At 34.3% G+C, this 24,833-nt stretch overlaps 2 protein-coding genes across 5 annotated transcripts in view; one reads left to right on the top strand and one right to left on the bottom strand.

Annotated features, from left to right (window-relative positions):
• The window catches only part of klhl10 (kelch-like protein 10), a 31,549-nt gene extending 13,739 nt beyond the window's left edge, over positions 1-17,810 (top strand). For 2 of the 4 annotated variants that reach the window (XM_072532749.1, XM_072532752.1), the window contains exons 5-7: positions 2,692-3,003; positions 7,568-7,727; positions 17,125-17,810. In XM_072532749.1, coding sequence (XP_072388850.1) covers positions 2,692-3,003; positions 7,568-7,727; positions 17,125-17,365 — 713 coding nt within the window. In that variant the 3' untranslated portion in view covers positions 17,366-17,810. The remainder of the gene's footprint in view (positions 1-2,691; positions 3,004-7,567; positions 7,728-17,124) is intronic. The other 2 variants (XM_072532750.1, XM_072532753.1) reach the window with 1 other exon arrangement.
• Positions 17,811-22,968: 5,158 nt separating this feature from the next.
• LOC140442485 (uncharacterized) lies at positions 22,969-23,565 on the bottom strand. Its single transcript, XM_072533553.1, has one exon. It carries the CDS (start codon positions 23,563-23,565, stop codon positions 22,969-22,971), a length of 597 nt encoding a protein of 198 aa, XP_072389654.1.
• Positions 23,566-24,833: the final 1,268 nt, after the last annotated feature.

Genomic DNA, 24,833 nt, shown 5'->3' on the forward strand with positions numbered 1-24,833 from the left:
AATTTTATCTGACTTCTTCATATTGACAATTCAGATATGTAATATACATTTTAAGGTTGATCTTCACCCTCGATTAATTTGTTTCTGATCCTAGAGATGGCTCTACTGCGGCATAGTACTGTGGTAATTTTTTTAACTTAATCGTAGATTTCTACATGATGACTCTGTAATATTTTCAAACCCTAATATAAATTACAGTTTTCTATCATTATATCCATTGGCTGAGTTGCCAAGTTGTGTAGACAGTAATTTTATCAAATACCTAGTAGACCAAGTAAGCAAAGATATCTTTAACAACATCTTTATGTATAATATTTTACTGCTCCGCTGTGTCAATCGGAATATATTAAAGTTACGCATTTGAAAGAACATAAGTCACACATATCATTGAAAAATGACACATATTTATTATGTAAACATTTTTATCGACAAAGAGGTACTTAGCGGCGCTATCTGTGAATATCGTATTACCATTAAATTTATACATGCAATCATATATTAGATTTTTGTTGATAGTTAAAAATTAAATTATCTGGTATTATTAAATATTTTAGTGGGATTTATATGAAAAATGGTCAATCGTCAAAAATCTTATTTAAAACATGCGAACATGTCTTTCTTTTGGTCTATTTATTACTGGTTTCAGGTTTGTTATCTTCCTTATTAGTGCGTCTTTTTCTCTTCTTTGTATGTGTCCAAACCATCTCAGTCTGTGTGGATTAATAAATTTCACTATGTCTTAACCTTCGGTTATATTTCTATTTCTTATTTCATGCTTCATTAGTCTTCTATATTCTCCTTGTTCGGGCTTTATTGGGCTGTTTATTCTTATCATTTTCTTTATATTTTACTTTTTATTTATATTTTTATTTTCTTTATATCCATTTTCGTAAGACATATTACTTTTGCTACGTATGCTATCACCGGTCTAATTGCTGCTCTATATATTTTTGTCTTTGTTTTTTGCTGTTTTTTATCTTTAAGTAGTGAATGATATTTTCAAAACACGATGTTCTTCTCTCAACTTGTGTGCGTGGTAGTGTCATGCGTTGGATGTACGATTTGGGGTAGTTGATGCCTATTTAGTTATCACGGTTCTATTTGGTCTAATTAGTTCTTCAGTTTCCGTATTCGACCATTTTATAAAGCCAAATGAGTATGTGAAAAGTGGTATTGCGTATGTGTTTATTGCTTTTACTATGTGCTTGGAATTAAGTTTGCTTTTGAGTATTAGTATCCCAGATTTAGTCATACGGCTCACACTCCATCTAAGGGGAAAATTCACTCATCCCAGATACTTACGGTATCAAAAGGATTGAGCTCCGGTGGGACTCTTTCCGTGTTATCGAGCCCTAGGTGGCTTGGTATGTTGGAGTATCTCCCAAAAATTTTCGTACACTTTTGGACGTTGAGAGTACTACAGCTTTCTGCATAGTCTTGTAGAGATGTTCATTCAGACCTAGCTTTTTTATGTTTTCTAGGAGTTTCTTTGGAATGACTCCAGTAGTAGAGAGAATAATAGGTATTGTCTGGGTACTTTCCATTCTCCACTGTCTTCGTATTTGAATTTCCAGATCCCTGTACTTGGCGATTTTTTCGTTCTGTTTAACACGAAGATTATTGTTGTTGGGTATCGCCACATCAATTAATGTTGTTTTTTTCTTTAGTTTATTAACCAGTATGAGATCTGGTCTATTATGTGCCACTGTTTGTTCTGTGAGCACAGTGCGGTCCCAGTATAGCTTGTAGTTGTCATTGTCAAGTATACTCTCAGGAACGTATTGATAATATGGAAGATGGTTTGTTTGAAGAAGTCCCAGTTTGATAGCTATCTCTTGATGAATGATCTTTCTTACTGAGTCGTGCCGTTCCTTATATTCAGTTGCAGCAAATGCCTGACAGCCCCGGTAAGATGTTGGTTGGTTTCCTGAGCTTAACATCCATATCGGCATTTGTCATTCTGGACCTGAGGGTCTTTGACGATATATTTCAGGTAATTTTTGGTTGGTATAACCTGATCCTGAATGGCCAGTCCTGAATCTTCTGTTTTAGGGAACATCTTTCCTGATGTCAGCCAATAGTTCCACGCTATATTGTCGACATGGTCTTGACTGACCTCAATGGGATGTCGCCCGTGCAGAGGTTTACCCATCCGGGTGCGCATTTTTTCGTCCTTAATAAGATGGTTTATGCGCATTTCTGGTTTTCTCAGTTAGATCGGTGTTGTGATCTACTGCACAAATCGCGCAATGTAAAGCAGACAAATTTAAAGTTATATTACCAATATTGCTGAGTTGCCTTCCTGGGACGACTTTGTTGTAAGATAGTTCATTCAATTACATGAAGTTAACTTTAACTGAATATATCCGTCAGAAAAATCATATCATGTAATTCGTCTTAAAAAGACAACCAAATGCAATGATGACAGTAAAATTCTTCTGTTAGTGATTCCATAGTAAACCAACCATAAGGAAAAAATCAGGAAAAAAAAAAACTCATAATACTATCCCGATATGGTAACTATTTGGCTTCGCATTTACATTTTAGGTGGTGGGATAAAAATTATAAAACTATTTCAACTCATGAGGACCAATTTACACCTAAACCAACTGTTCGATAAGGGGGTCAGAACTAATTTTGTTTAACGCAAACTTTATTTTGTTTAATGTTAACCAAATGTATATATTTTAGGCAAAATTTATATAACTGGTGGCTTTAATGGCCAAGAATGCATGCATTCGGCAGAAGTGTATGATCCTGAATTAAACCAATGGTCATTAATAAGTCCAATGCGATCACGACGTTCTGGAGTAAGTTGTATTGCTTATCATGGCTCAGTATATGTGATTGGAGGTTTTAATGGCATATCTAGAATGTGCAGTGGAGAAAAATTTAATCCATTATCAAACAATTGGTCACCCATACCTGATATGTATAATCCTAGAAGCAACTTTGCCATTGAGGTAATCGACGATATGATATTCGCTATTGGTGGTTTCAATGGTAAGATTTTTCAATTTTTATTTTTACTTTCAAAATATTATAGATTTTGGTACTTATTGCAATCCAGAACTGTGTAGATGCAATTAATATCTAGCGCTACTTCTTTCTGTACTGAATTCTTCTTCTTTTGGTGCCTATTCGTTTCGAATATTGGCGATCATTCTCGCTATAATTATTTTATTAACTGATGCTTTAAATATATTAGTTGTTGTTGTCGAGAACTATTTCCTCGGATTTTTTAACCTAGATATTCTTCTTCACCCAATTCGAAATCGAACGCTTTTCGAATACTTTGCCTTGTAGGATTATTTTCAGTAATTTGCATTTAATGCCGTTTCTCATTATATGCCCAAGATATTCTAACTTTCTCCTTTTAACTCTTTCCCCATTCTTCGTAGTACAGTCTCGTTGGTTATCTTGTCCATCTACGATATCCTTAGGGATTCTTCTGTATAGCCACATCTCGAAGGCTTCAAGTTTTTTCTCCATCGCTTTAGGGAGTGTCCAAGATTCAACTTCGTTCTGTACTGAATAACAGATTTGATTTCAAATCTTAACTGTGTTTTCCTTTTTATTTCGATATACTCTAGTACGAGTACTAGAAACCAATTCGCTAAGAATTTTGCTTAGTTGAGGAGATATGTTGTGAAATGCAATTTTTAGATTCCCCATGTCTCTCATAATATCTTTATCAACGTCTGTTTTGCCTTGTAATTCTTAGAAGGCACAAATTAAAGCGAAATTCTCAATTTGGTTTCGAAAATTAGTCTACGATTTTATTATCAGATGTCGCTACATTGCGTCTATACGAAGCCATGTTAGAGTTGCTTCCTAAGACAGAAAAGATTTATTTCACTTTCAGAGCGATTGCGAAAGCTGTTCTGATGAGGCCTATTAGGCCGAAATACGTACAACTGCCGTTACTGCCTTGCAAAGAAAGCAGCAAGAAGAAGGAACATCAATCTTCCTCCAGTAAAAGTAGCAACATTTCGCAGAGTTTATGAAGGACAACTTTTAATAAAAAGGGAGAAAAAGAAGAATCTTATGTCAATGATGCCATATGTTACTGATTAATTCAGGGAATTTTATGAAAATATATCTGTTTATGACCAGGACTAGACTAAGCTAAAATACTTAAAAGGAAGTTGTTTTTTTTTTATTAGAAAAAGATGTCGCATCCACCAAAAGGTTATTAGCGACGGAACAAAATATAAATAACAAAGTTAAACACCTATAGATTATACAAAATATTTATGGATCTGAGATAATTCACTATATTGTCACAGGAACAGTTTTGACCTAGAGCCTGTGGTAGAGTGTTTGGGATCTTGTAGCGCTATCTTTCTTGGTCATATTTACTACAAATTGTTAAAAAGTGTTCGACTGTTAATCGGACGTTACACTGATCACATATAGGTGGATTTTTCTTTGTGAAGAGGTAGGAGTGCGTTAATCTGATATGTCCTAGACGTAAACGCGCAACCGCAATTTGTTCTCGTCTATTGCGCGACGATGGAGACCACTGAGACACATTATTTTTGATTTTATTTAAATTGGAATTAGTTTGAGACCACTCATTTCGCCACAAACACAACACTTTATTTTTAAAATAAGCTTTTAAGTCACTGGAAACACACTTGTCTATCGGCTCCGACAAATCACTTAAAATTGCCTCTCGTGCAATCCTGTCGGCTTCCTCATTTCCTGTTATTGCGACGTGTGAGGGAACCCATAAAAACTGGACGCTTCTTCCATGTTCATGAGCTTGGGAAAGCTGGTATTTTAGCAACTTTTCAAAAGGATGTTTCGGAAAAATGTGTTTTAATGAATGTAGAGAGACGTGGCAGTTGCTCTAATAACCTGCAAAGGCTATCAGAACTTACTTGTTTGTCACAAGGAAGGTAAACATTGCAAATAGATACTAAACTGGTAGATATGATTCTGATAGCAACGGCCTCCAAATCACTGACTATTGGAATTTATATCGCGTCGATGGATTTGTTTACTAGTATTGCTACACCACCGCTTGCACGACTTGCATCTGTACGGTCTTTGCGGAATCAAGTAAAATTTTTTTGAATTGTACAACTGATTGGTCTTTAAGTTTGTCTCCTGTAGACAAATAATATCTAGAGAATATTCAGATAAAAGAAGCTGTAGCATAGGGAGACGATGGAAGAATCCATCAATGTTCCATTGAAGTATCGAGTTGAATGTTGTTAACAGATTCGGAGTTAGATGATACTGAACGATTGTCTAGATTGTCTACAGAAGAGTCACTATCTAAGTCAGAAATCTCTTTCCCTAAGTGGGTGTATAGTTTCTTTTGAAGTTTTGTAAACTTGCTTTTTGTAGATCTATCATTTGCATATTGATAGCTACTTTGTAAAAGACGGAGTAAACCAACCATATCAGTTGTTGTAAATTCTTTAACGACGCTAATAGTGTCGGGGGAGCCTTGGACATTATCAATCAGTAAGGACAATTGGTGGAAATTTAAAACGAATGGTGGGGTATGATTATCAATGAAATTTTCAAGAGTTTCCCGTGTAGATTGAACTTTAGATGAGCGCGGTTTTTTTGGTTTAGAGAGTTTGGGTTTTGCAAACAGATTTTCTAATGAAATTGCTGAATCTGAGGGAGGCGTGTCGATCTCACCAATACTGCGTTTTATGGAAGAACTTGCGTTTTCGCAATTGCTATTAGAGTTTTCACTTAGATGATGTGGCTTTATTACATTTGGAAGTACTGGAGGTACTGAATTAATTGTTTCAAGAAATTGTGGTGATGTATCAGTTTTATTAGAATTTTCTGCAGTTGTATCTAATGGAAAAGGAGCTGATAGATTGGAAAATATTCTTCCGAAGTTTGTGAAAACGGTATTGCCGCTGAATGAGGTTGATTAAAAGTGTTGCTATGAGTAGGAGTATTAGTAGTTTCTTTGTTGTGGATATTTGTAGGTGCAGGTGATATGCTCGGATTTGATAATGGATAACTTGATGACTGCTGGGTGTTTGGTACCTTGTGTAGTATACTTGTTGAAGCTGTTTGATTTGGTACTTCATTGTTTGACTCAATATGAGTTGATTCCGTTACTGAACTGGTTTTGCATTGGGATGATATGTGTCCTGTATTTTTGCAAATAAAGCAGGTGAGTGTACCTTGAGACAAAAATATGCGGTAAGGTGTTTGGTCGAAATTTATTAGAATAGAATCTGGAATTGGTGATGTTATATGGTGATGTCATAAACTTGCCTCCGAAAGCTCAATATGTTACTATATTCGGGAAGAGTCGAGCTAATTTTCAGAAATGTTATTGGGGAAATAAGCTTTAAACCGATATTCTGTAATTCTTCAACTAATACTTGATGAGGAATTGATGGGCAGACTCCAGACAAGACTAGTCTTTCTGCTGGAGAGACAAGTCTTCGTGCTGTTACAACTTCGCCGAGTACTTCTATAGAGCCATGTTGTGTCATGAAGTTATCTACTACGGTTTTGTTTGCCAAATACATGCAGATTCTATTATGAGATAATCTAGATGAAACAATAATATTTTTTGGGTTGATGATTGCACCCAAAGGAATGAGATAATCCTGCAGTTTAGCATTATCGATACAACTAAATACAATTGCTTGGTTCTTACTCGGAAAAGAATGTGAAGCGGCTGAAGCATAACTGTTTGTGATATTCAAACGTTGATTTACTGGAGTGGTTAGATCGGAAGGTGTGTTTACATTGTGTGAAGTCATTTTAAGCTGCGGTGGCGAAGGCCTTACTCCGACTCTGGTAAATGAAAAACCAATCGCATGCTACTATAAGCTACTTAAAGCAGCTAACCTCACAAAATGATTGTACGGTAGTGTATATTTATTATTTGACGTTTTCTTTTCACAATAATAAAATAATAATTACGTATAGATGACTTACGTAGTAGTATCTAGTAGATAAACACTTTAATTTTAAAAAACTATTTAATAAAACCACTTGTTTTTATTAAAAACTAGGAGTACGCTATCAGTACAACTTAACCGTACCTTGCCAGGGCCGGTCTGTCGAAGTTATTTTTTTTATTGATATATTCTGTTTTATTTTAACTTTTCAAATTGTATTATTTTCATATCTTTGACAGGTATTACTTTGTATAATGATATGTATTTTTTGTAAAATAAAGTTACTTTTTAACATATAAACGTGTTGATTATTTCATTTAATAACGTTTCAACTGCCATTATTCCCGTAAAAAGTTACAACAATGTTCTAAGCGACTGTCGATTAGAACGTTGTTGCAATTAAAAATTTACTATTTTTGTATTACTACTTTGTCTAACTTAAAGTTTTTACTAGTGACGTTTTATAAAAAGGTTTACAATAATATTGTTATAATATTTAATATATTAACTTACTTTTTATCGCGAAAAATGTTTTTTTCACTTCCTGATAAATCTTTAAACTGGCGCTTGGAATGCCACTGGAGGGACTTATTCAGTTGTACTTCAGACTTTTGTTCCATTTGTTTATATTTAGTTATATTTTTTTTTACTCATTTAAATAATGTATTAAGTATGTCTTGCAGGAGTAACAACAATCTATCATGTCGAATGTTACGATGATAAAACGAATGAATGGTATGAAGCTACCGATATGAATATCTATAGATCTGCCTTATCAGCCTGTGTTATTGATGGATTACCAAACGTTCATGACTATATACACAAACATAGGTAAGCGTATACATCTAATTTTAGTAATACTGAATCGAATTTAGTCAAACGTTTTTAACAATTTCTTAGGGTCATAAGACTTATTTTTTTAAAAACGGTTTACCTCCAATATATACTAAGTGCCATAGAAATCCAAACAGCTGTTACAAATTATTATAATTTAAACATCTTCTTCTTCCTATGCCGTCCCCATTAACGGAAGTTAATGGGGACGGCATAGTTTGTCATGTTTGTCCAGTCTCGAATATTTCGCAGCCATGACTTCCTCTTTCTACCTATTCCCTTTTTGCCATCGACTCTACCCTGCATGATGACCTGCAGAAGACTATATTTATTATTTCTTAAATATTGTCACCTCATTGGTGACCCTGGCAGTCCATGGAATTCTCAACATTCTCCGGTATATCCAAAGTTCAAAGTCTTCAATCTTTTTAACTATTCGCGCTTTTAGTGTCCATGTTTCTACCCCTTACAATAGTTGCGACCAGACGTAACATTCAACAAACCTCAGTCTCAGCGCAGTATTCAGATTTTTGTCACAGAACAATTGTTTGAATTTTAAGAACGCTGCCCTTGCCATTTCTATTCGTACCCGGATCTCTTGGTCTGGATCTAATTCTGTGTTGATGTAAGCTCCCTTCTTCAGTGCCTTATCCGGTCCGGATGTTGGCGATCATCAAGGCTATCATGGTTTTGTTAACTGCTCTGCGAAACAGCTCCGCTGAGGTTATCCCAAACCATTGTCGGAGATTTTTCAACCACGAGATACGACGGCGTCCCGGTCCTCTTCTGCCAAATACTTTACCCTGCATAACAAGTTGAAGAATTCGATATTTTTCTTCGTTCCGCATCACGTGGCCGAGGTACTCAAGCTTGCGTTGTTTAATTAAATTAAGCACTTCTTTTTCTTTTGTCATGCGCTGTAGGACCTCAACGTTGGTGACATGGTCCACATAAGATATTTTTAGTATCCTTCTGTATATCCACATCTCGAAGGCTTCGATTCGTTTTTCAGTGGCTTGCGTCAGTGTCCAGGCTTCAACTCCATACAGTAACACTGGAAGAACGTAGCATGTAAGCTCCCAGATATTTATATTTTGTCACTCTCTCTATTTGCTGTCCACCAAGAGTTAGTTGTTCATTATTTATTGGACTCCTTGATACTATCATAAATTTGGTCTTATCTGTGTTGATGTCAAGTCCCATTTGAATGCATTCACTATTTATTGCATCTAGTAAAGTTTGTAGTTCTTCTATACTCTCAGCCATAATTACCGTGTCATCTGCAAATCTCATGGTGTTTATGATTTCTCCACTAATTCTTATTCCCTCTTTTCTTTCCCATAAGGCTTTTCTGAATATGACCTGTGAGTACACGTTGAAAAGCATCGGAGACAAGACGCATCCTTGCCTAACCCCTCTCGCAATCGGTATATTATTTGTTTCTATATCGTTCACCTTTACTACTGCTTTCTGGTTCCAGTATATAGCCTTAATAAACTCAATGTCTTTTTTGTCTAAATTGATGTTTTTTAATTCATCTATTAACTTCATATGCTGCACCTTCCTAAAGTCTATGAAGCATACATATGCACTCTTGTTATATTCCCGACATTTCTGCAAGAGTACCGTCAAAGCAAATAATGCTTCTCTTGTACCCATGCCTCCTCTGAAGCCAAACTGAGTTTCATCTATCTGCTCCTCACATTTCTTATAAATTCGGTTTTGAACAATTTTCAAGAGAATCTTTAAAGGTTGGCACATTATCAATCTATAGTCATTACATGATTTGGGATTGTTGTTTTTTGGTAGAGGTAAAAATATCGATTAAAGCCATTCTTCCGGGATGTTGCCCTCTACATATATGCGGTTGAGAATTCGGGTGAGTCTCTTTATATTACCGTCATCTAAGGCTTTTAACAGTTCAACTGGAATTTGATCAGGACCCGGTGCTTTGCCGGGTCTTTTAAAAGCTTTTAAACATATTTTGTACAATTATACAGGCTAGCAAAATAAACAAACGAACAAACGATAAAACTTTCAATACAGTTGAAACAATTTGCAGAAGTCATCTTTTCCGATGTAAATAAAGCCTTTGATACGGCATGGTGACATCGCATTCTAAAAATAATGATTAGCTGCGACATACAAGGAAACTCTCTAGTCTTTGTTAACAATTTTATGAGTAATAAGAAATTTTAAGTCCACGTTAATGGTATTAATTCAAACACTGAACATTTACAAAACGGAATTTGATACGGTGCCACGTTACGCCCTACAATTTTCGTGTTAGCTATCTATAATTTTGTACAAGAAATAAAGTTACCATTAGAAGCAAATTTATATGCTGACGAATAGTTTACTGAAATCCCTAAGTAATTTCTTTACAAACTGGAAATCTTCTTCTTCTTCTAATGGCGCTACAACCCTTTGTGAGTCTTGGCCTGCTATACAATGTTCTTCCATTCTGCCCTGTCGGATACTTTCCTTCGCGACTGCCTGATGTTCATGGTTTTAAGATCCCTCTCTACGTCGTCTATCCATCTTTTACGGGGCCTTCCTCTTGTTCTGTTTCCTTGGGGCTTCCATCTCTGGACTACTTTTACAGCTCGATTATCTGGCATTCTTTCAAGGTGACCAAGCCAGTTTAGTCTTTGTGATTTTACAAATCTGACAATATCTGCGCTCTGCATTAGTTCATCCAGCTCGTGGTTCATTTTAATTCTCCACGGACTATCGCTGCATTGGGTTGATCCAAATATCTTCCTTAGTATTTTGCGCTCAAATATTCTCAGTTGCTTTTCATCAGTGGTTGAGAGGGTCCACGTTTCACATCCATATGTGACCACTGGTCTAATTACTGTTTTGTAGATTTTCAGCTTAGACTCACGATTCAGTAACTTACTTTTCATTAAGTCTTTGTATGCATAAAAGCACTTATTACCGCTAAGAATCCGTGCTTGTATTTCTTGACTGGACAAACTGGAAATATGGTCCCAAAAAAGTAGTCTTGATTTTTCCAGTAAAAAGACTTTTATTATCTTAAATAAAAATAAAAACAATAGCAAACTTACCCTAATTCTAAATAATATTAATATAAAACAAGTAGATCCAACAGAATTTCTACGATCGAAAGAATTTCTAGATCTAGATTCGACAGTCACTTGAAATGGACAGATTATATTAAAAAATAGCCTTATCCTGTCAGCCAAAAATAAACTTCCTTCTTCTTCTTAACATGCCATACACCAAAGTGCGTAGGCGACTATCTCATTACTAGAATTCTGTTCTTGGCGGCGTGACACAGCTCGCCTGTATTGTGTATTCCTGTCCATTCTTTAATATTCCTTAACCAGGATAATTGTTTGCGGCCGGCTCCTCTCCTACCTTCGATCTTCCCTTGTAGGATTAACTGTGGTATTTCAGATTTTGCTCCTCTCAATATGTGCCCAAGGTAACCAATCTTGCGTTTTTTAATTAATTCAAAGAGTTCTCTTTCCACGCCGGCTCTCTTAAGGACGTCATCGTTTCGAACTCTATCCACCCAAGGTATGCGCATCATTCTTCTCAATGACCACATTTCAAATGCTTCAAGTTTGTTGATAGATGTTTTTTTCAAAGTCCACGTTTCCATGCCATAAAGCAAGATGGACCATATGTAGCACTTGACCATTCTGTAGCGTATTTCGAAATTTAGGTTTTGATTACATAGGAGCGGTCTGCATTTCACAAAAGCTTGTCTTGCTATTTGTATTCGGGTTTTTATCTCTTGTTGTAGATCCGATTGGTCATTGATTGTGGTGCCAAGGTATTTAAAAGTTTTCACACGTTTTATGCGATCGTCACCTATGCATATTATCGGGTTTTCTGGAGGGTTTCTGCTAATGACCATATATTTCGTTTTCAAAATGTTGATTTTGAGGCCATATTTTTTACCTATGCTATTCACCCTATCAAGTAATAACTATTGATCTTCCAAATTATCAGTTATAATTACTGTGTCGTCCGCATAGCGTAGGTTGCTAATTGGTATGCCGTTCACCTTAATGCTAATTCCGTGTCTTCTAACGCTTCCGCAAATATATTTTCAACATATAAATTAAAAAGCATCGGAGAGAGTATGCAGCCTTGGCGGACACCTTTCCGGATTTCAAATTCATCCGTATATTGGTCTTGATCAATCCTCACCTTTGCCATTTGGTTCCAGTATAGATTCTGAATAATTCTGATCTCCTTCTGGTCAATGTTGGCCCTATGTAGTAGTTCCATCATGATATCATGTTTAACATTGTCAAATGCCTTCTCGTAGTCGATGAAGGTGAGGTAGACATCTTTTCGTTGATCTAAACACTTTTGTATTAAGGTGTTCAAACATAAAATTGCCTCTCTTGTTCCTAGTCCTCCCTTAAAACCGAATTGTGTTGACCCGCTAAGTTCTTCTAGTATCTTGTACATTCTTGAGTGTAATATCCTAAGGAAGAGTTTCAGCAAGTGACTCATTAAACTGATGTTGCAATGAAGCGGTGTTCATTGCATTTTGTGGCATTAGCTGTTTTTGGGATAATCACAAATGATGAGTGCAGCCATTCTCGCGGAATGTAACCAGTATCATAAATTCTATTGAACAGCTTTACCAAGATTTCGATATTCTCCTCGTCTAGTAGTTTTATTGCTTCTATATTAATTTCATCTGGACCTGTTGCTTTTTGCATCTTTGTTTTAAACTTCCTTATAATACAACAAATTGTGGGGCTGATACAACTACTCTGTTATATTTATATCAGTCACTCATCCGTAGTAAATTTATAATTTTAATTAAAAGTATTTTAAATTAAATATTTAAAAAAATCCGCCACGTTCAGCCAAGCAGTAGTCCAATCTATTGTATAATTGACTTTGGTTATTATGCTTTATTCTTCTTTTTCTTCTTCTTTCTTGTATGTAGACTATAAAGTCTGTTTCTTCTTCAATATTAGCCTCCTAAATTGTTTAAATTACCGCACCATCTTTTTCTTGGTCTGCCAATACTTCTTCGTAAATTTGGTGACTTATCTCGTGCTATTCGTACTATCCTATCCTCTGCCATTCTACTATGTCCGTTCCACTCATCCATTCCCATCCGACCGATGTCCGACCCATCCATTTATGTCTTCTATATTGCAAGCTCTCCTTATGTTTTCGCTTCTCTCCCCATCCAACAGACTTTTCTCTGATATTCGTCGAAGTTTTCATCTCTGTTGTTTCTAGTAGTCGTCTCGTTTTAAATGTGTCAGGTCTTGTCTCCGCAGTGTATGTTAATATAGGTATAATTGCTGCTTTATAGATTATTGTTTTTGTGTCTTGTCTTAGGTGTTTGTTTTTTCTGATTGTGTCATTAAGAGATCCCGCCGCTTTACTTGCTTTTAAGCTTTGTTGTCGTACTTCGTTTTCAAAATCTCATTAACTAGTTATGTCTATTCCCAGATATCTAAACCTTGCTTAGAGTTTTTTGCAATTTGTAGCAATGGTGCTTGTTCCTTTTTAAAATATTTCGTACAGATCTAGCACTAGAATCTTGAAATTAGGGTGCGATTACAAGGAAAATTAATTTCAGCTAGAGTACGGCAGTTTCACGCTGTTCCCGTTCTTCATTAATTACAGCAGCTGGTTGATTTTTATCTTGATTAGTATCCGTGCGTTTTCTACAATTTTTAACAACCAGTTTTTTAAATTTAAAAATAATGTGAATTGTTGATTTTGTTGGTACAGGTCCTTCGAATTAAAACAAAACCTACCAATTACATTGTTGGCACTAATTCCAGAATAACGTTATTTAATAATTTGAATTTTAGGTTCAGCAGTAAAAGTTATCTTTTTTTTTTTAACTTGAAATATAATTTTCTTTATTCTGTTTTTTTGCTAATATAACAAGAATTATTACTAATAAAAAAGTAAACGTATATTTGACATTTCCGTTATTGCGGACATTAATTATACGTACTAGATGCAGTTTTTTAGATTACCACAACTGTATATTGCAACCCTTAAACACCCGAAATAACCTTTTACGGTTTTTTCGGCTCTTTGTAAAAAAACATGGATGTATATTAATTATTATTATGTTGATTCACACAACACACTCTTATAGGCACCTTTTCTCACTTTAGATGGTGATATTCTCCTGGGATATTTCGTTCTTTACTCTAATTAACTCTTCCCGAAGTGCTTTTAAAGTTTGAGGATAATGCTCTAAAGTAAGAATGTCTTAAATTGAAAATAAATTTGGGGATCTCTAGGGGGAAAAATTAGATGTTGGAGCGTCTAAAGGTAGAGGATAAAATGGCTTGGCCATCATTTATTCCTAAACAGTATTAAAGTTTATCACTAAAGACAACCCGATTACATTCCTGGTTTTAAGTCAGTTATTCTCTGTACCAGTCAAGACGATTACATCGATGGTTCAGATATAAGAGGTAGCACACCCAGTGTAAACTGCCAATTCGACGATAAATTGTTAGCATCCCAATTGGTCTTCCATGTTCTGCAATCCGTTAATTTGTAATATACCTGGTAGTGTCTCTTAGAAAGATTTTAATACGACGATCTTGGTACTTTGTTGTTTTTCAATGCAATCTTGTGCCACTGGATCTTCGTGTTAGGTTTTTTTGACGTTATACCTGATGACATATTTCAAACTTCTGTAAACACTATTCGCAATTTCCCGTAAAGAAAGTCCGTCTTCTATAAGGCCAACTATCCATTTCCGATCAAATTGGCTTAGTTTATAAACATTTGCGCGTCTTCAATCTCTAGGCATTGCAACCAACTTTAAAAAAATCAAGATCCGCACACCCCTAAATTTTGGTTGGTCTTCTTCTTCTTCTTATAATGGCACTACAACCCTTTGTAGATCTTGACCTGCTTAACAACGTTCTTCCGTTCTGTTCTGTCAGATACTTTCCTTCATCGTCTATCCACCTTTTACGGGGTCTTCCTCTTGTCCTATTTGCTTGGAGTTTCCATCTCTGGATTACCTTTGCAGCTCGATTATCTCGCATTCTTTCAAAGTGGCCAAGCCTGTTTAGTTTTGCGCTCAAATATTCTCAATTGATTTACATTGGTGGTTGAAATGGTCAACGTTTTACATCCATATCTGACCACTGGTCTAATTACCGTTTTGTAGATTCTAAGCTTAGATTCACGATTCAGTAATTTACTTTTCATTAATTCTTTGTATGCATAAAAGCACTTATAACTGCTAAGCATCTGTGCTTGTAGTTGTTGACTAACATCGTTGCCGTCATTTATTATTGAGCCTAGGTAGTGAAAGGTGGAGGCATATTCGTGGAGGTATGAATGTCTATCTTCAGATTCTCATGTCGATTCGACGTGTGGGTCCAATTTCTAATGTTTCGTAGCCAAGATTTTTTTCTTTCTTCCTATGCCCCTTTTACCTTTAATCTTGCCTTCTAATATTACCTGGAGCTGCTTAAATTTCCTAAGGCGCATTGTGTCATAGATATGACGCCTTTCTAATTTTGATAGTATTGACCAGATGACCAAGTGGGGGTGCATCCACATTTCAAATGCATTTAATTTATTGCTTTGTTCACTGCATGTATTTTTTTTCTTTCAATTATATTTAGACCAAATGCTTCATGATTCAATTCGGTTAATACCCTAATTGCGGCTTTTTATGGCAACATCATCCGCATATGCGCATATTTGAGCAGATCTTATATTAATACAGCCGTTCATATCTAGTTTTATGATAAAAGCTTCCATCACCTTGCCTTAGTCCATTTTAAATATAAAATGCCTTCTTTATCTATTCTCTCCATGGCATTGGAACCCTCCAAAGTCATTTGTATAAGTTTAACTAACTAAATTTGGTTTGGTACTAAAGTTAAAATTTTTAGTAGTTAACAAATTTAGAAAAAAAAATTAATAAAAAGTGACAACCTATGTTTTCTGATATATCTAAAACCGATATATAAATTTTATTAAAATAAAATACTTTATATTGGGTCTTCGTGGAAAAATAAAGATTATATGGACCTAGCAAAGTCGTATCTTTTTTATTCTTGATTCAATCTAAATGTATGGGGCTCGCTAAAAGTTATTCTTAGGTAATAATGATTAAAGAAAATAAAATATATAATCTAACAATTAGACTTTATAAACTAATTTTGAAAAGCCCCGATTCTATCTGGTTTGGAAAATGATAGTAGGTGGGGATAGTTTGGGAAAAAACAGGAAAGCGTATAAGAACCTGACTTCCTTATGACAGGAAAAGGGGACGTCGGCGGTTATCATAATGCAGCGTCACCAGTCCCTGTATCAGACTATCCTCTACCGGGATCGTAGAGGAATGCCACCTTCTATCTAATATAATCGCCATATCTAGAGTTAATTCTAGTTTGAACATATTAAAACAGAGCATCAAATTGTATGAAAAATGTTTGCTTCTTCCCCAATGCATGTAAAGCGCAGAAAAATCTACAATAAGATAATTGGTTGCAATTCGACCAGTGAATTTTTGATCTTGATTTTGAGAATTAACCTTTCAGCCTGTATCCGGTGACGGGAAGACACTAACCTTGCTTTACTAATATTCTAATAATAGCAATGCTATACTATTTATATTGTGTAAAACTTATAGAAGTCGCTGGTTAAATGATTATCATAATAACGAAGAAAAATTCAATATTTTTTAATTGTGAATAAATAAGAAATTAATTTAAATATCCCGAAAAATAGCTGGCTTGACTCATTGCTGTTATCTGTACAAAGAAAAAATACTTACCTTTAAAATATGGTGTATTAATTGTAGCAAGCGGAGTAAAGCAGTATCTGCGCGTCGCGACGCCAGGGCCGAGACACAAAAAAAAGGCGTCACCGATAAACCGGAGATGTTTTTCGTACGCTGTCTCGATTTAAAGTGTCTTTTTTTAGTATAAAATAGTCAGAAACTCTCTGACCATCGTTCTTAGGTGGTCCGTACGTTAGTGAAGCAAGTGAACCCTCATAAATCAGAGCTATTGCAATGTACTTTTAAAGACGATAATTTAACCAAATGGTTCACAGAAATATGATGTTTTACAGCGTGTTCTGTGCTTGTGACGTAGTTAGCAAAAATAACAATGACAAGTGAATTTCTTTGAACTTAAAAACAGGTCACGATGTGTTAGCCAGATAAAAATAAGAATTTACTGAATATAAGATAAATATTACTGTGATCTTTTAAAGTAAATAAGTAGCTAGAATATATAATTAAACAAGATCGTATTAAAATACAGTAATAAAAATATTGAATGTAAAATATGTAAATAAATCTAGATAGTTTCCCAAACACTATTATTCTATTACTTCTAACACTCTAATTTTTACACACTTAATATATTCTTTTTATTTTAAGAGATAAACTCATGGAAGAAAAACGACAAAAGATGATAGCATTAGAAAATCATCGAAATCTTGTGAATGATCAAAATAACAACAATAATCATGAGAATATAGCAGCGGCAGTGAACGCAAACATGCAACAACTCAACATTCTGCAACAATTAAATGGTCATTTAAATCCAGCTCTACCGCCAGCACACGTTCCCGATCCGCTTCCTATGCAAGTCGAGCCAGACGAAAATGAAGAACACTAAAACCATTAAGTTCGTTATGTTATTTTCAGATTAGAAATTATAAGTACGTTATTAAAATGCAATGTTGCGAAAGATGTATAACAATCATAAACCAAACCTTATATTTCCGTAAGAGGCAAAAATGTATTTTAAAATATTATTATCATTGAATCTCGTTAAGAAAAGATACTCTGAGAGCCTCATTACGGAAAACTAATTTTAAAAGGAGACCACCGGAAAAATAATACCTTGTTTTTAGTTATTCTATTTCCATTTGCGTTGCAGAAATTGTATTTTTAATTTATTTAACCTCAAAATTATTCTAATACAATAGTCCTATTTTACATTAATTATTATTGTCAGTTTTTCCCATTTTAAAAATTTATCAATGCTTTTACACTGTTTTACTTATTGTATTAAACATTCATTTGTATAGAATATATAATAATAAAAATATAACACTCCTTAAAAATGGTCTTTTTAATAAAAATCAAAAACGGTGGGTGCCAATGGGTAACGATGTAACTACCTCCGAAAGTTAGGAACCAATGTAAAATAATAAAACTCACAACTTTCTTTGGGAGCCAATTGTTAGGGCTCCTTTATCTTAGTCTCTCAGGTGTGAGAAAATCTTAGAAGTAAAAATGAAAAATGAGTTTGACTAGCACAAATAAACTAAGATATTAACTTATTTATTCTACATAATTAAATAAAAAATTGAAAATTTTAATATTAGATTAAAATTAAACAAAACAAATCTGGCTCATAAGCTTTACATATAGATTTTTAAATAATACTTAAGTGTGGCTTAAGATGTTTTCTTCAAGTAGCTGGACAGGATCGCAGTAGAATGTAGTGGTTAGTTTCTGATTAATGAATTTAGCTTTCATGATTGTTTTCATGAAAGTTATGTTGTTTGCAGTGGCGGCGCCTGGTGTAAAGTATTGGGGGTGCACACATATTATATATACCATTTAAAAATAGATAACACCATAGGCCTCCGCTTCAGCCCTATTTCCGTAGGCAAAAGTTTTTTGAGTGTCGTCAAATTGTAAAAATCAAAGGATATTATTAAGAAACTACAATAAATAATGTATTTTATTAAACTTAAAATTATAATTTAGTTTTTAAATGTTACAAGCAAGTTTTGTATTGAAAATCAAGTCGCCTGTCTTTTTTGAGATAAATTCTTCAATAACCAATTCATTAAAATTTGGAATTTCTTGAATCATTTTTTTTTCAATTGATAACATGGCGAGTGCAGTTAGTCGATCCTGGCCCATAGTACTTCTAAGGAAAGTTTTCAAAAAGAAATCAAAAATTTTAAGTAAGTGAACTGCTCCGGAAAGTTCTATAAAATCAGATCTTCTATAAACAATTTCCAATTCAGTCCTTAATTTGTTTTTATTTAAAAAGGGATAATTGTTAATTGCTGATTCCAATGTCAATGTAGGAAAATTTGAGCTGTATATTTCAAAATTGTCCACTGAAAATAATTTTGCTATTTCCAAATGTCCTGTAAACAAAAACCTTTTAATTTTAGAAAGTATAGTATCGCAAACTTCCTTAGCTTGAACAATAGTGGAGACATAAGAATTTCTGTCATCTTTCTTCCGTCTCTTCCTGGATTGACTGTCAATGTCTGTTAACTCGGTTTCTCTTATAGTGTGAATATTGTCTCTTTCTTTTTGTATATTTTCTTCAAATGTAGTCAGGCATCGTTTTACGATTACGGAATCAGTAGCAGTTTTTTGTATTTGTGAATATAGTATGTCAACGTGGGGCATAACACGATGAAAAACTTTCAACCAAAATACAAATTTAATATTATTCAACAACCTTAAAAGTGCACCTGCTTTTGTTATGGTACCAGATTGCCTGGAGGTGGATTGTATTCTTTCCATTCACTCTATTAGGGCTTCTCTATTTTCATACACCATGTTCACCGTTCTAATTTTGAAATTCCATCTTGTAGCAGATGCTGACGGAACCCTATTTCCCACAACTTCATCTAATATGGCAACTCTCTGAGATGAATTTGAAAAAAAAAATAGTAATGTCGGTCAAATCAGCAAAAAATATGCGTACATTAGTATTTATGCTTGTTGCCTGAGACATTAACAAATTTAACTGATGCGCATAACAATGTATATAATTGGCATATCTAAATTTATCCTGAATGAGTTTTTGCACACCCTCATGAACGCCACTCATAACACTTGCTCCGTTATAGCTTTGAGAAATTAACTTATTGGAACTTAATAAAACACAACTTAAACATTCTTCTATGCAGCCAGCTAAGGAAACAGCATCGTGGTTATTTGGTTTTAAAAAAGTCCAAAATCTTTCAACGGGGGTCCCGTTTTGTAAAGTGTAACGATAAACTATAATCATTTGAAAAATATTTGAAATGTCACTCGTTTCATCACTCACAATGGAAATAAATTTTAAAGCAGCAATTTCTTTTTTGATATGTGCCTGACACACTGAAAGCATACAATCGAGTAAATCATTTTGAATGTCTTTTGACGTTCCTTTAAACACAGTAGATTGCTGCAAATGGTCTTTGAGAGCTAAATCCAATTCGGCGGAAACATTTATGAGACCTCTAAATATACCAGGTTTTATTGAATCCTTTCTTTCATCATGGCCGCGGAGAGCAAGTTCAAAAGCACCACAAAATTTGACATAGTTTATAATTTTTGATAAGACGTACCTATTATTTTTTATTTGTTCATTATGTTTTGCAATATTTAATCGGTATGCACTATTTAGTTGTTGCCGAATATCTTGTTTACCTAATAAATTGAAACCTAATTTAGCAGATATGTGTGACTTTGAATGTTGATGCTTTTTAATTTTTTCGGATAAATGAACTAAGTCTTTAATGCCATATTTTGTCCATTCTGATTCCTCATCTCCAAATAGCAAACAAGGAAAACAGTAAAGAATATTGGTAGTAGCACACCCACACAACCAGTCAGTTTTTTCATAAATCTCAATTTTAAACGATCGTTTATAATCCCGACTTTTGCATTTTGTTACCTTCGAAATTAACAAATTTGGTTTAGGACAACCGGCATTTGTAATTTTTAATTTTTCTTCTAAAGATAGTGAAGAAAATTTAATTGATTTTAAATAATCCACGCTAGCATTCACGCTCTCCATTCTTAAATTGTTTGAAACTTTATAAGCAACACTAACCCCGCAAAATTTAAATGTGTATTTGCCGTCCGTACAAGTTACAATGATAATAGGATTTAGGATCACCGATCACAATCGATTTGTGCACACCAGGCCAGCTACAACGCTTGGTTATTGCGGGGAAGTGGGGTGGTATTGGGCCAATGAAAATTAATTTTTAGCTGAGCAGTGCTCTGGAGATTGTGTCTCATGTCTCGAACCCGTGAAGTTTCCGCATGTCTAAATAGAATAAAAATAACTAAATGTTACCTATTACTTACGTTATGTTACCTATTACGTATATCCTGGGTTGACAGAGTTACTAATGTGGAGGTCCTGCGTAGAATGGGGAAAGAATGTGAAATTCTCTCAATGTGAAGATAGCCGTGATGATCGCCAACGGCCGGAACGGATAGGCACTTTAAGAAGAAGACCTATTACTTATAAGCTGCTCGGATCTGTAATTTCTGATTTCAGTTACGGTTAATTAGTTGATTAAAATTACTATTTATAGAATAATAAATTTTAAATATTTATATAAATGTTTGTATGAAAATAATTGTGGGTGTGCACGTGCACATGTGCACTTATGAAGGAACCGCCACTGGTTGTTTGTATCTTCAGGTGACCATTAGCAGCTGTAGTTAATATTTCAGGGTCGACCATTATGCCGCGGAATTCTTCACCCAAAAAGGTGGATAAAAATTAGGCCAAAAAAACTAGAAAAGTTACCCTTGTTTTAACAACTTCATTAACTTTAAAATATTTCTTTGACATTTAAAGAATAAAAATAACTAGAATATACAATAACAAATAGTAAATTGGCAAGGGTAAAATGAATACAATTATTGAATTAGTTAAATTATATTAAAGATACTGCATATTGGACAAATTATAAGTTTAAAATAAACATGTGCAGAGGATGTTATGTATAAATAAAAGAAATCAAATTATAAAAAACAAGTATAGGTTAAATATTAAATATAACAATCCAGAGAAGATTTAATATTAAAAATTAATTTTGAACTGGAGATCCCGCTTAAATAAGCAAAAGACCTAATATTCCACCCCTACAGAATTTTCGCATTGAGAGGTGAGATGACAGAGCAGAGTTGCCAACTGACAAATAACGTTTGTCAACTAAAGTGAGGCGTAGAAATTTATATATGTTCTATCATCTAATAGAACATAGTAGGGAGAGTTGCCCACAATGGGGAGCCCATCACATTTTGTGGCATAAAATGAAAATTTGTAATAAAAAAAATATTTTACACAATTACGTAGTTAAGTAAGGACAGAAATAGACATTTTTGAAAATGTGCAAATACCTTGTTTTTCAAGAAAGGGTGGGTAAAATGGGGTACATGGAAATATTAGGTTATTTTTTAATTAAACATGTAATGAAGTATTGAACATTATTATACAGTAGGTTCAGTATGACAGTATGAACAGTATTAAAAAATAAAAATCAAACTATAAACAAAAATTGCATATAAAAGTGTCATCATCATCTTCACAGCTTGAACAAGCTTTATGTGCCAGCCACCACATTTGCAGCACCAAATCCAACCTTCCTGATCGAAAGAGTTTTTGTACATCTCGTTGCAAAAAATGTAAGCGTCTTTGTCTTCTTCTTCCTCGTCTTCATTAGAGGACGTATCAGAACCTTCAGCCTGACACTTTTTATTTTTACGCTTATTTTGGATAGACAAACCATTGTTTTGTTTCATTTCTTGGACAGTAACAGGACTGGTTCTCTGGTCTTTCTTTTATTTAATAGATTGTCACTGGAAGTCGCAGATTTTTTACTTTTGTTGAAAAGGTGTTTTTTGTGTTTACTTTCTTGTTTCTCTTGGCGCTTCTGTTCTTCGGCCTTTAGTTTAACCTTGTATGGTGACGATGTTAATATGACAGTTTTACCTTTCCTCTTGTTATTATTCCTTTAGGAGAAGTTTCTTTATAAGGCTCAGGAGAAGTCGTTAGAAGGCACAGTTACACTTGAAAAAGTAGAATGTTCTGTTTTATTGTTTGTGGTGTTGGTAATAGTGGCGCATGACATCTGCTGCTCAGAATTGTGGTTTGGTTGTTCTGTTGTATCTGACAGGGCAAACAGGTAATCAGGGAATACATCTCTATTGAAAGGATATATTCCCGTTACTTCAAATGCCTTCGCTGCGGTTTGAACATTAGCTGCTCTTGAAAAAGCAGCATTGACTAGTTGTCCAATTTGATAAATTGTAACACCCCTGCCAGGGTAATCAAGCAACCATTTTTTAACATTTTGTGCATAAAATTTACCAAGTGGTGCCATAAATGAGACATTGAGCGGTTGTAATCGATGTGTAGTGGAAAACATAATAATATAACGTTATTTTCCCTAGCAAGATGAAGGAGTTCTAAACTTTTGGTATGGGAACTGTGACCATCAAGAATAAGCAGCACTAGTTTTTGAGGTCTAGGATTAGAAAACTCAAACTTTTTAAACCATACAATAAAGTTTTCTCATAATACACTGCAGATGACCCTGGTGGGGCACCATCCATTAAGAGCGGATTTGCTTTCTTACGGAGACCTACAAACATCCCTGGTATAAAATTCCCTGCAGCATTCATACAGGTTTTTAAGGTCACCAGTACACCTCGTTCTGCTGAGGACAAACAACGCACTTGCTTTTTATCACGCAGAGCAAGGATTCTGGGAGGCTTGTTAGGTACAGCCGTAATGCCGGTCTCATGTACGTTGTGGATATCATTGGGTGATAAATTGTGTTGCGTATATAAAGATTCAAGCAAATAAAAAAATTTCTTTACTGCTGTTCGGTTAAAATCTTTTGCTCTTGCCAGTGAAGTTTTTTCAGGATTACGTAATGCTAATTGGGGGTGCCGCCTTCTAAAGCCATAAAGCCAATATTTACCAGCCATTTTCTTATCTTCATTAAACACGTGTGGCATGTGATTTTTAACAGCTAAATCGAAAGCTAGTTTTCTTAAATCTGTTAAGCCAAACAATCTTTCTTCTAAATATATAGTATAATCCATATAACCCACAAGTTCATTTTCTTGCGCTTCGTAAAACACAGTCTTAAATCTACCCAATCTTTTTTTTGCAGATTCTTTCGAACTTAATCCTTTTTCTCGAGCTTCTTTTACTTTGCTCTCCAAAGTAGTTTGTGGAATAGCATACAACTTCGATGCTTTTCTTTAACACTTTTTGTCGCCATGTTGCCTTTTAACACTTTTTGAATGGCGACCATCATACATTCCTTGAAGCAACTCTGTCTGTAGCTTTTTCTTGTATAACGACCTATATTGAAATCTTAAAAAAACATAATTATTTAGATAATTCAATGCATAAAGTAATTTTTGTATAGACTTAGACTTTTTCAATATTACCTTTATATTTAAATAATTTGTCAAAAGCAGTTCTACCTAGGTACCTAGTAAAATTACTTAATCGGCATTAAAATATTCCATAGGTTAAGATGGGGACGTCCCCGTTTTAAGCTACCCTTACCGTCACCATTTGACCCGTTTATGACTTAATTAAAAAAATATGGCGTACCGAAGATAAAATGCTAAGATTTTTATATGAGTATTATGTGAAAATGTAGCTTAAAGACAGCGGAAACAAGGGTCTACTTACCGAAATTGATTATTTCAATGTACCTTGCTAACACCAACCAACAGTGCAGTTTGAAATCGTAAACAAATCACAGAAAATCTTGGATCGACTGTACATAAAACAAACATAAGCTCACACCTCGACTACTTACTGCAATTTGGTTAGTAGGTAAAAAAAAAACACACACGCGTAGTTCGGCGGTCAATTCCCCACTCTATTACTGAAATTTTGAATGTCCCCATATTACCCTGCATCCCCGTTTTAGGCGATTCTCCCCTAGGGTCTGAATAAAGGAATTATAACTAAATTAAATGAACATTAAAAATGAAAAATAAAGAATAAGTAGGATATTTAGTTGATTAAAGAGTTTAATGAATAATTGGGCGCCAACTATTTATAAAATAAATATAGTAAAATGGAAGGTAAAGTTAATAAATGGATAAAATCAAAAGAAGTTAAAATAAAATAATTAGTTAAAGAAAAATAACAAATATGTGACGTTTATAACGTTACAAGTTATCATATACTTTCCACATACTGGACCGAAAATGATTTTAAAAATATTGTTTTTAAAAATACTAATCCCTTTGGATTAATTATACGCCAAAAGTCTATGCTTCTATCTAAGTTTTTTGTTTATCATAATTAAAAACCTAATTAGTCTCTTTCTGAAGGTATACAAAGG

The sequence above is a fragment of the Diabrotica undecimpunctata genome, chromosome 5, assembly GCF_040954645.1.
Source record: "Diabrotica undecimpunctata isolate CICGRU chromosome 5, icDiaUnde3, whole genome shotgun sequence".
Taxonomy (NCBI): domain Eukaryota; kingdom Metazoa; phylum Arthropoda; class Insecta; order Coleoptera; family Chrysomelidae; genus Diabrotica; species Diabrotica undecimpunctata.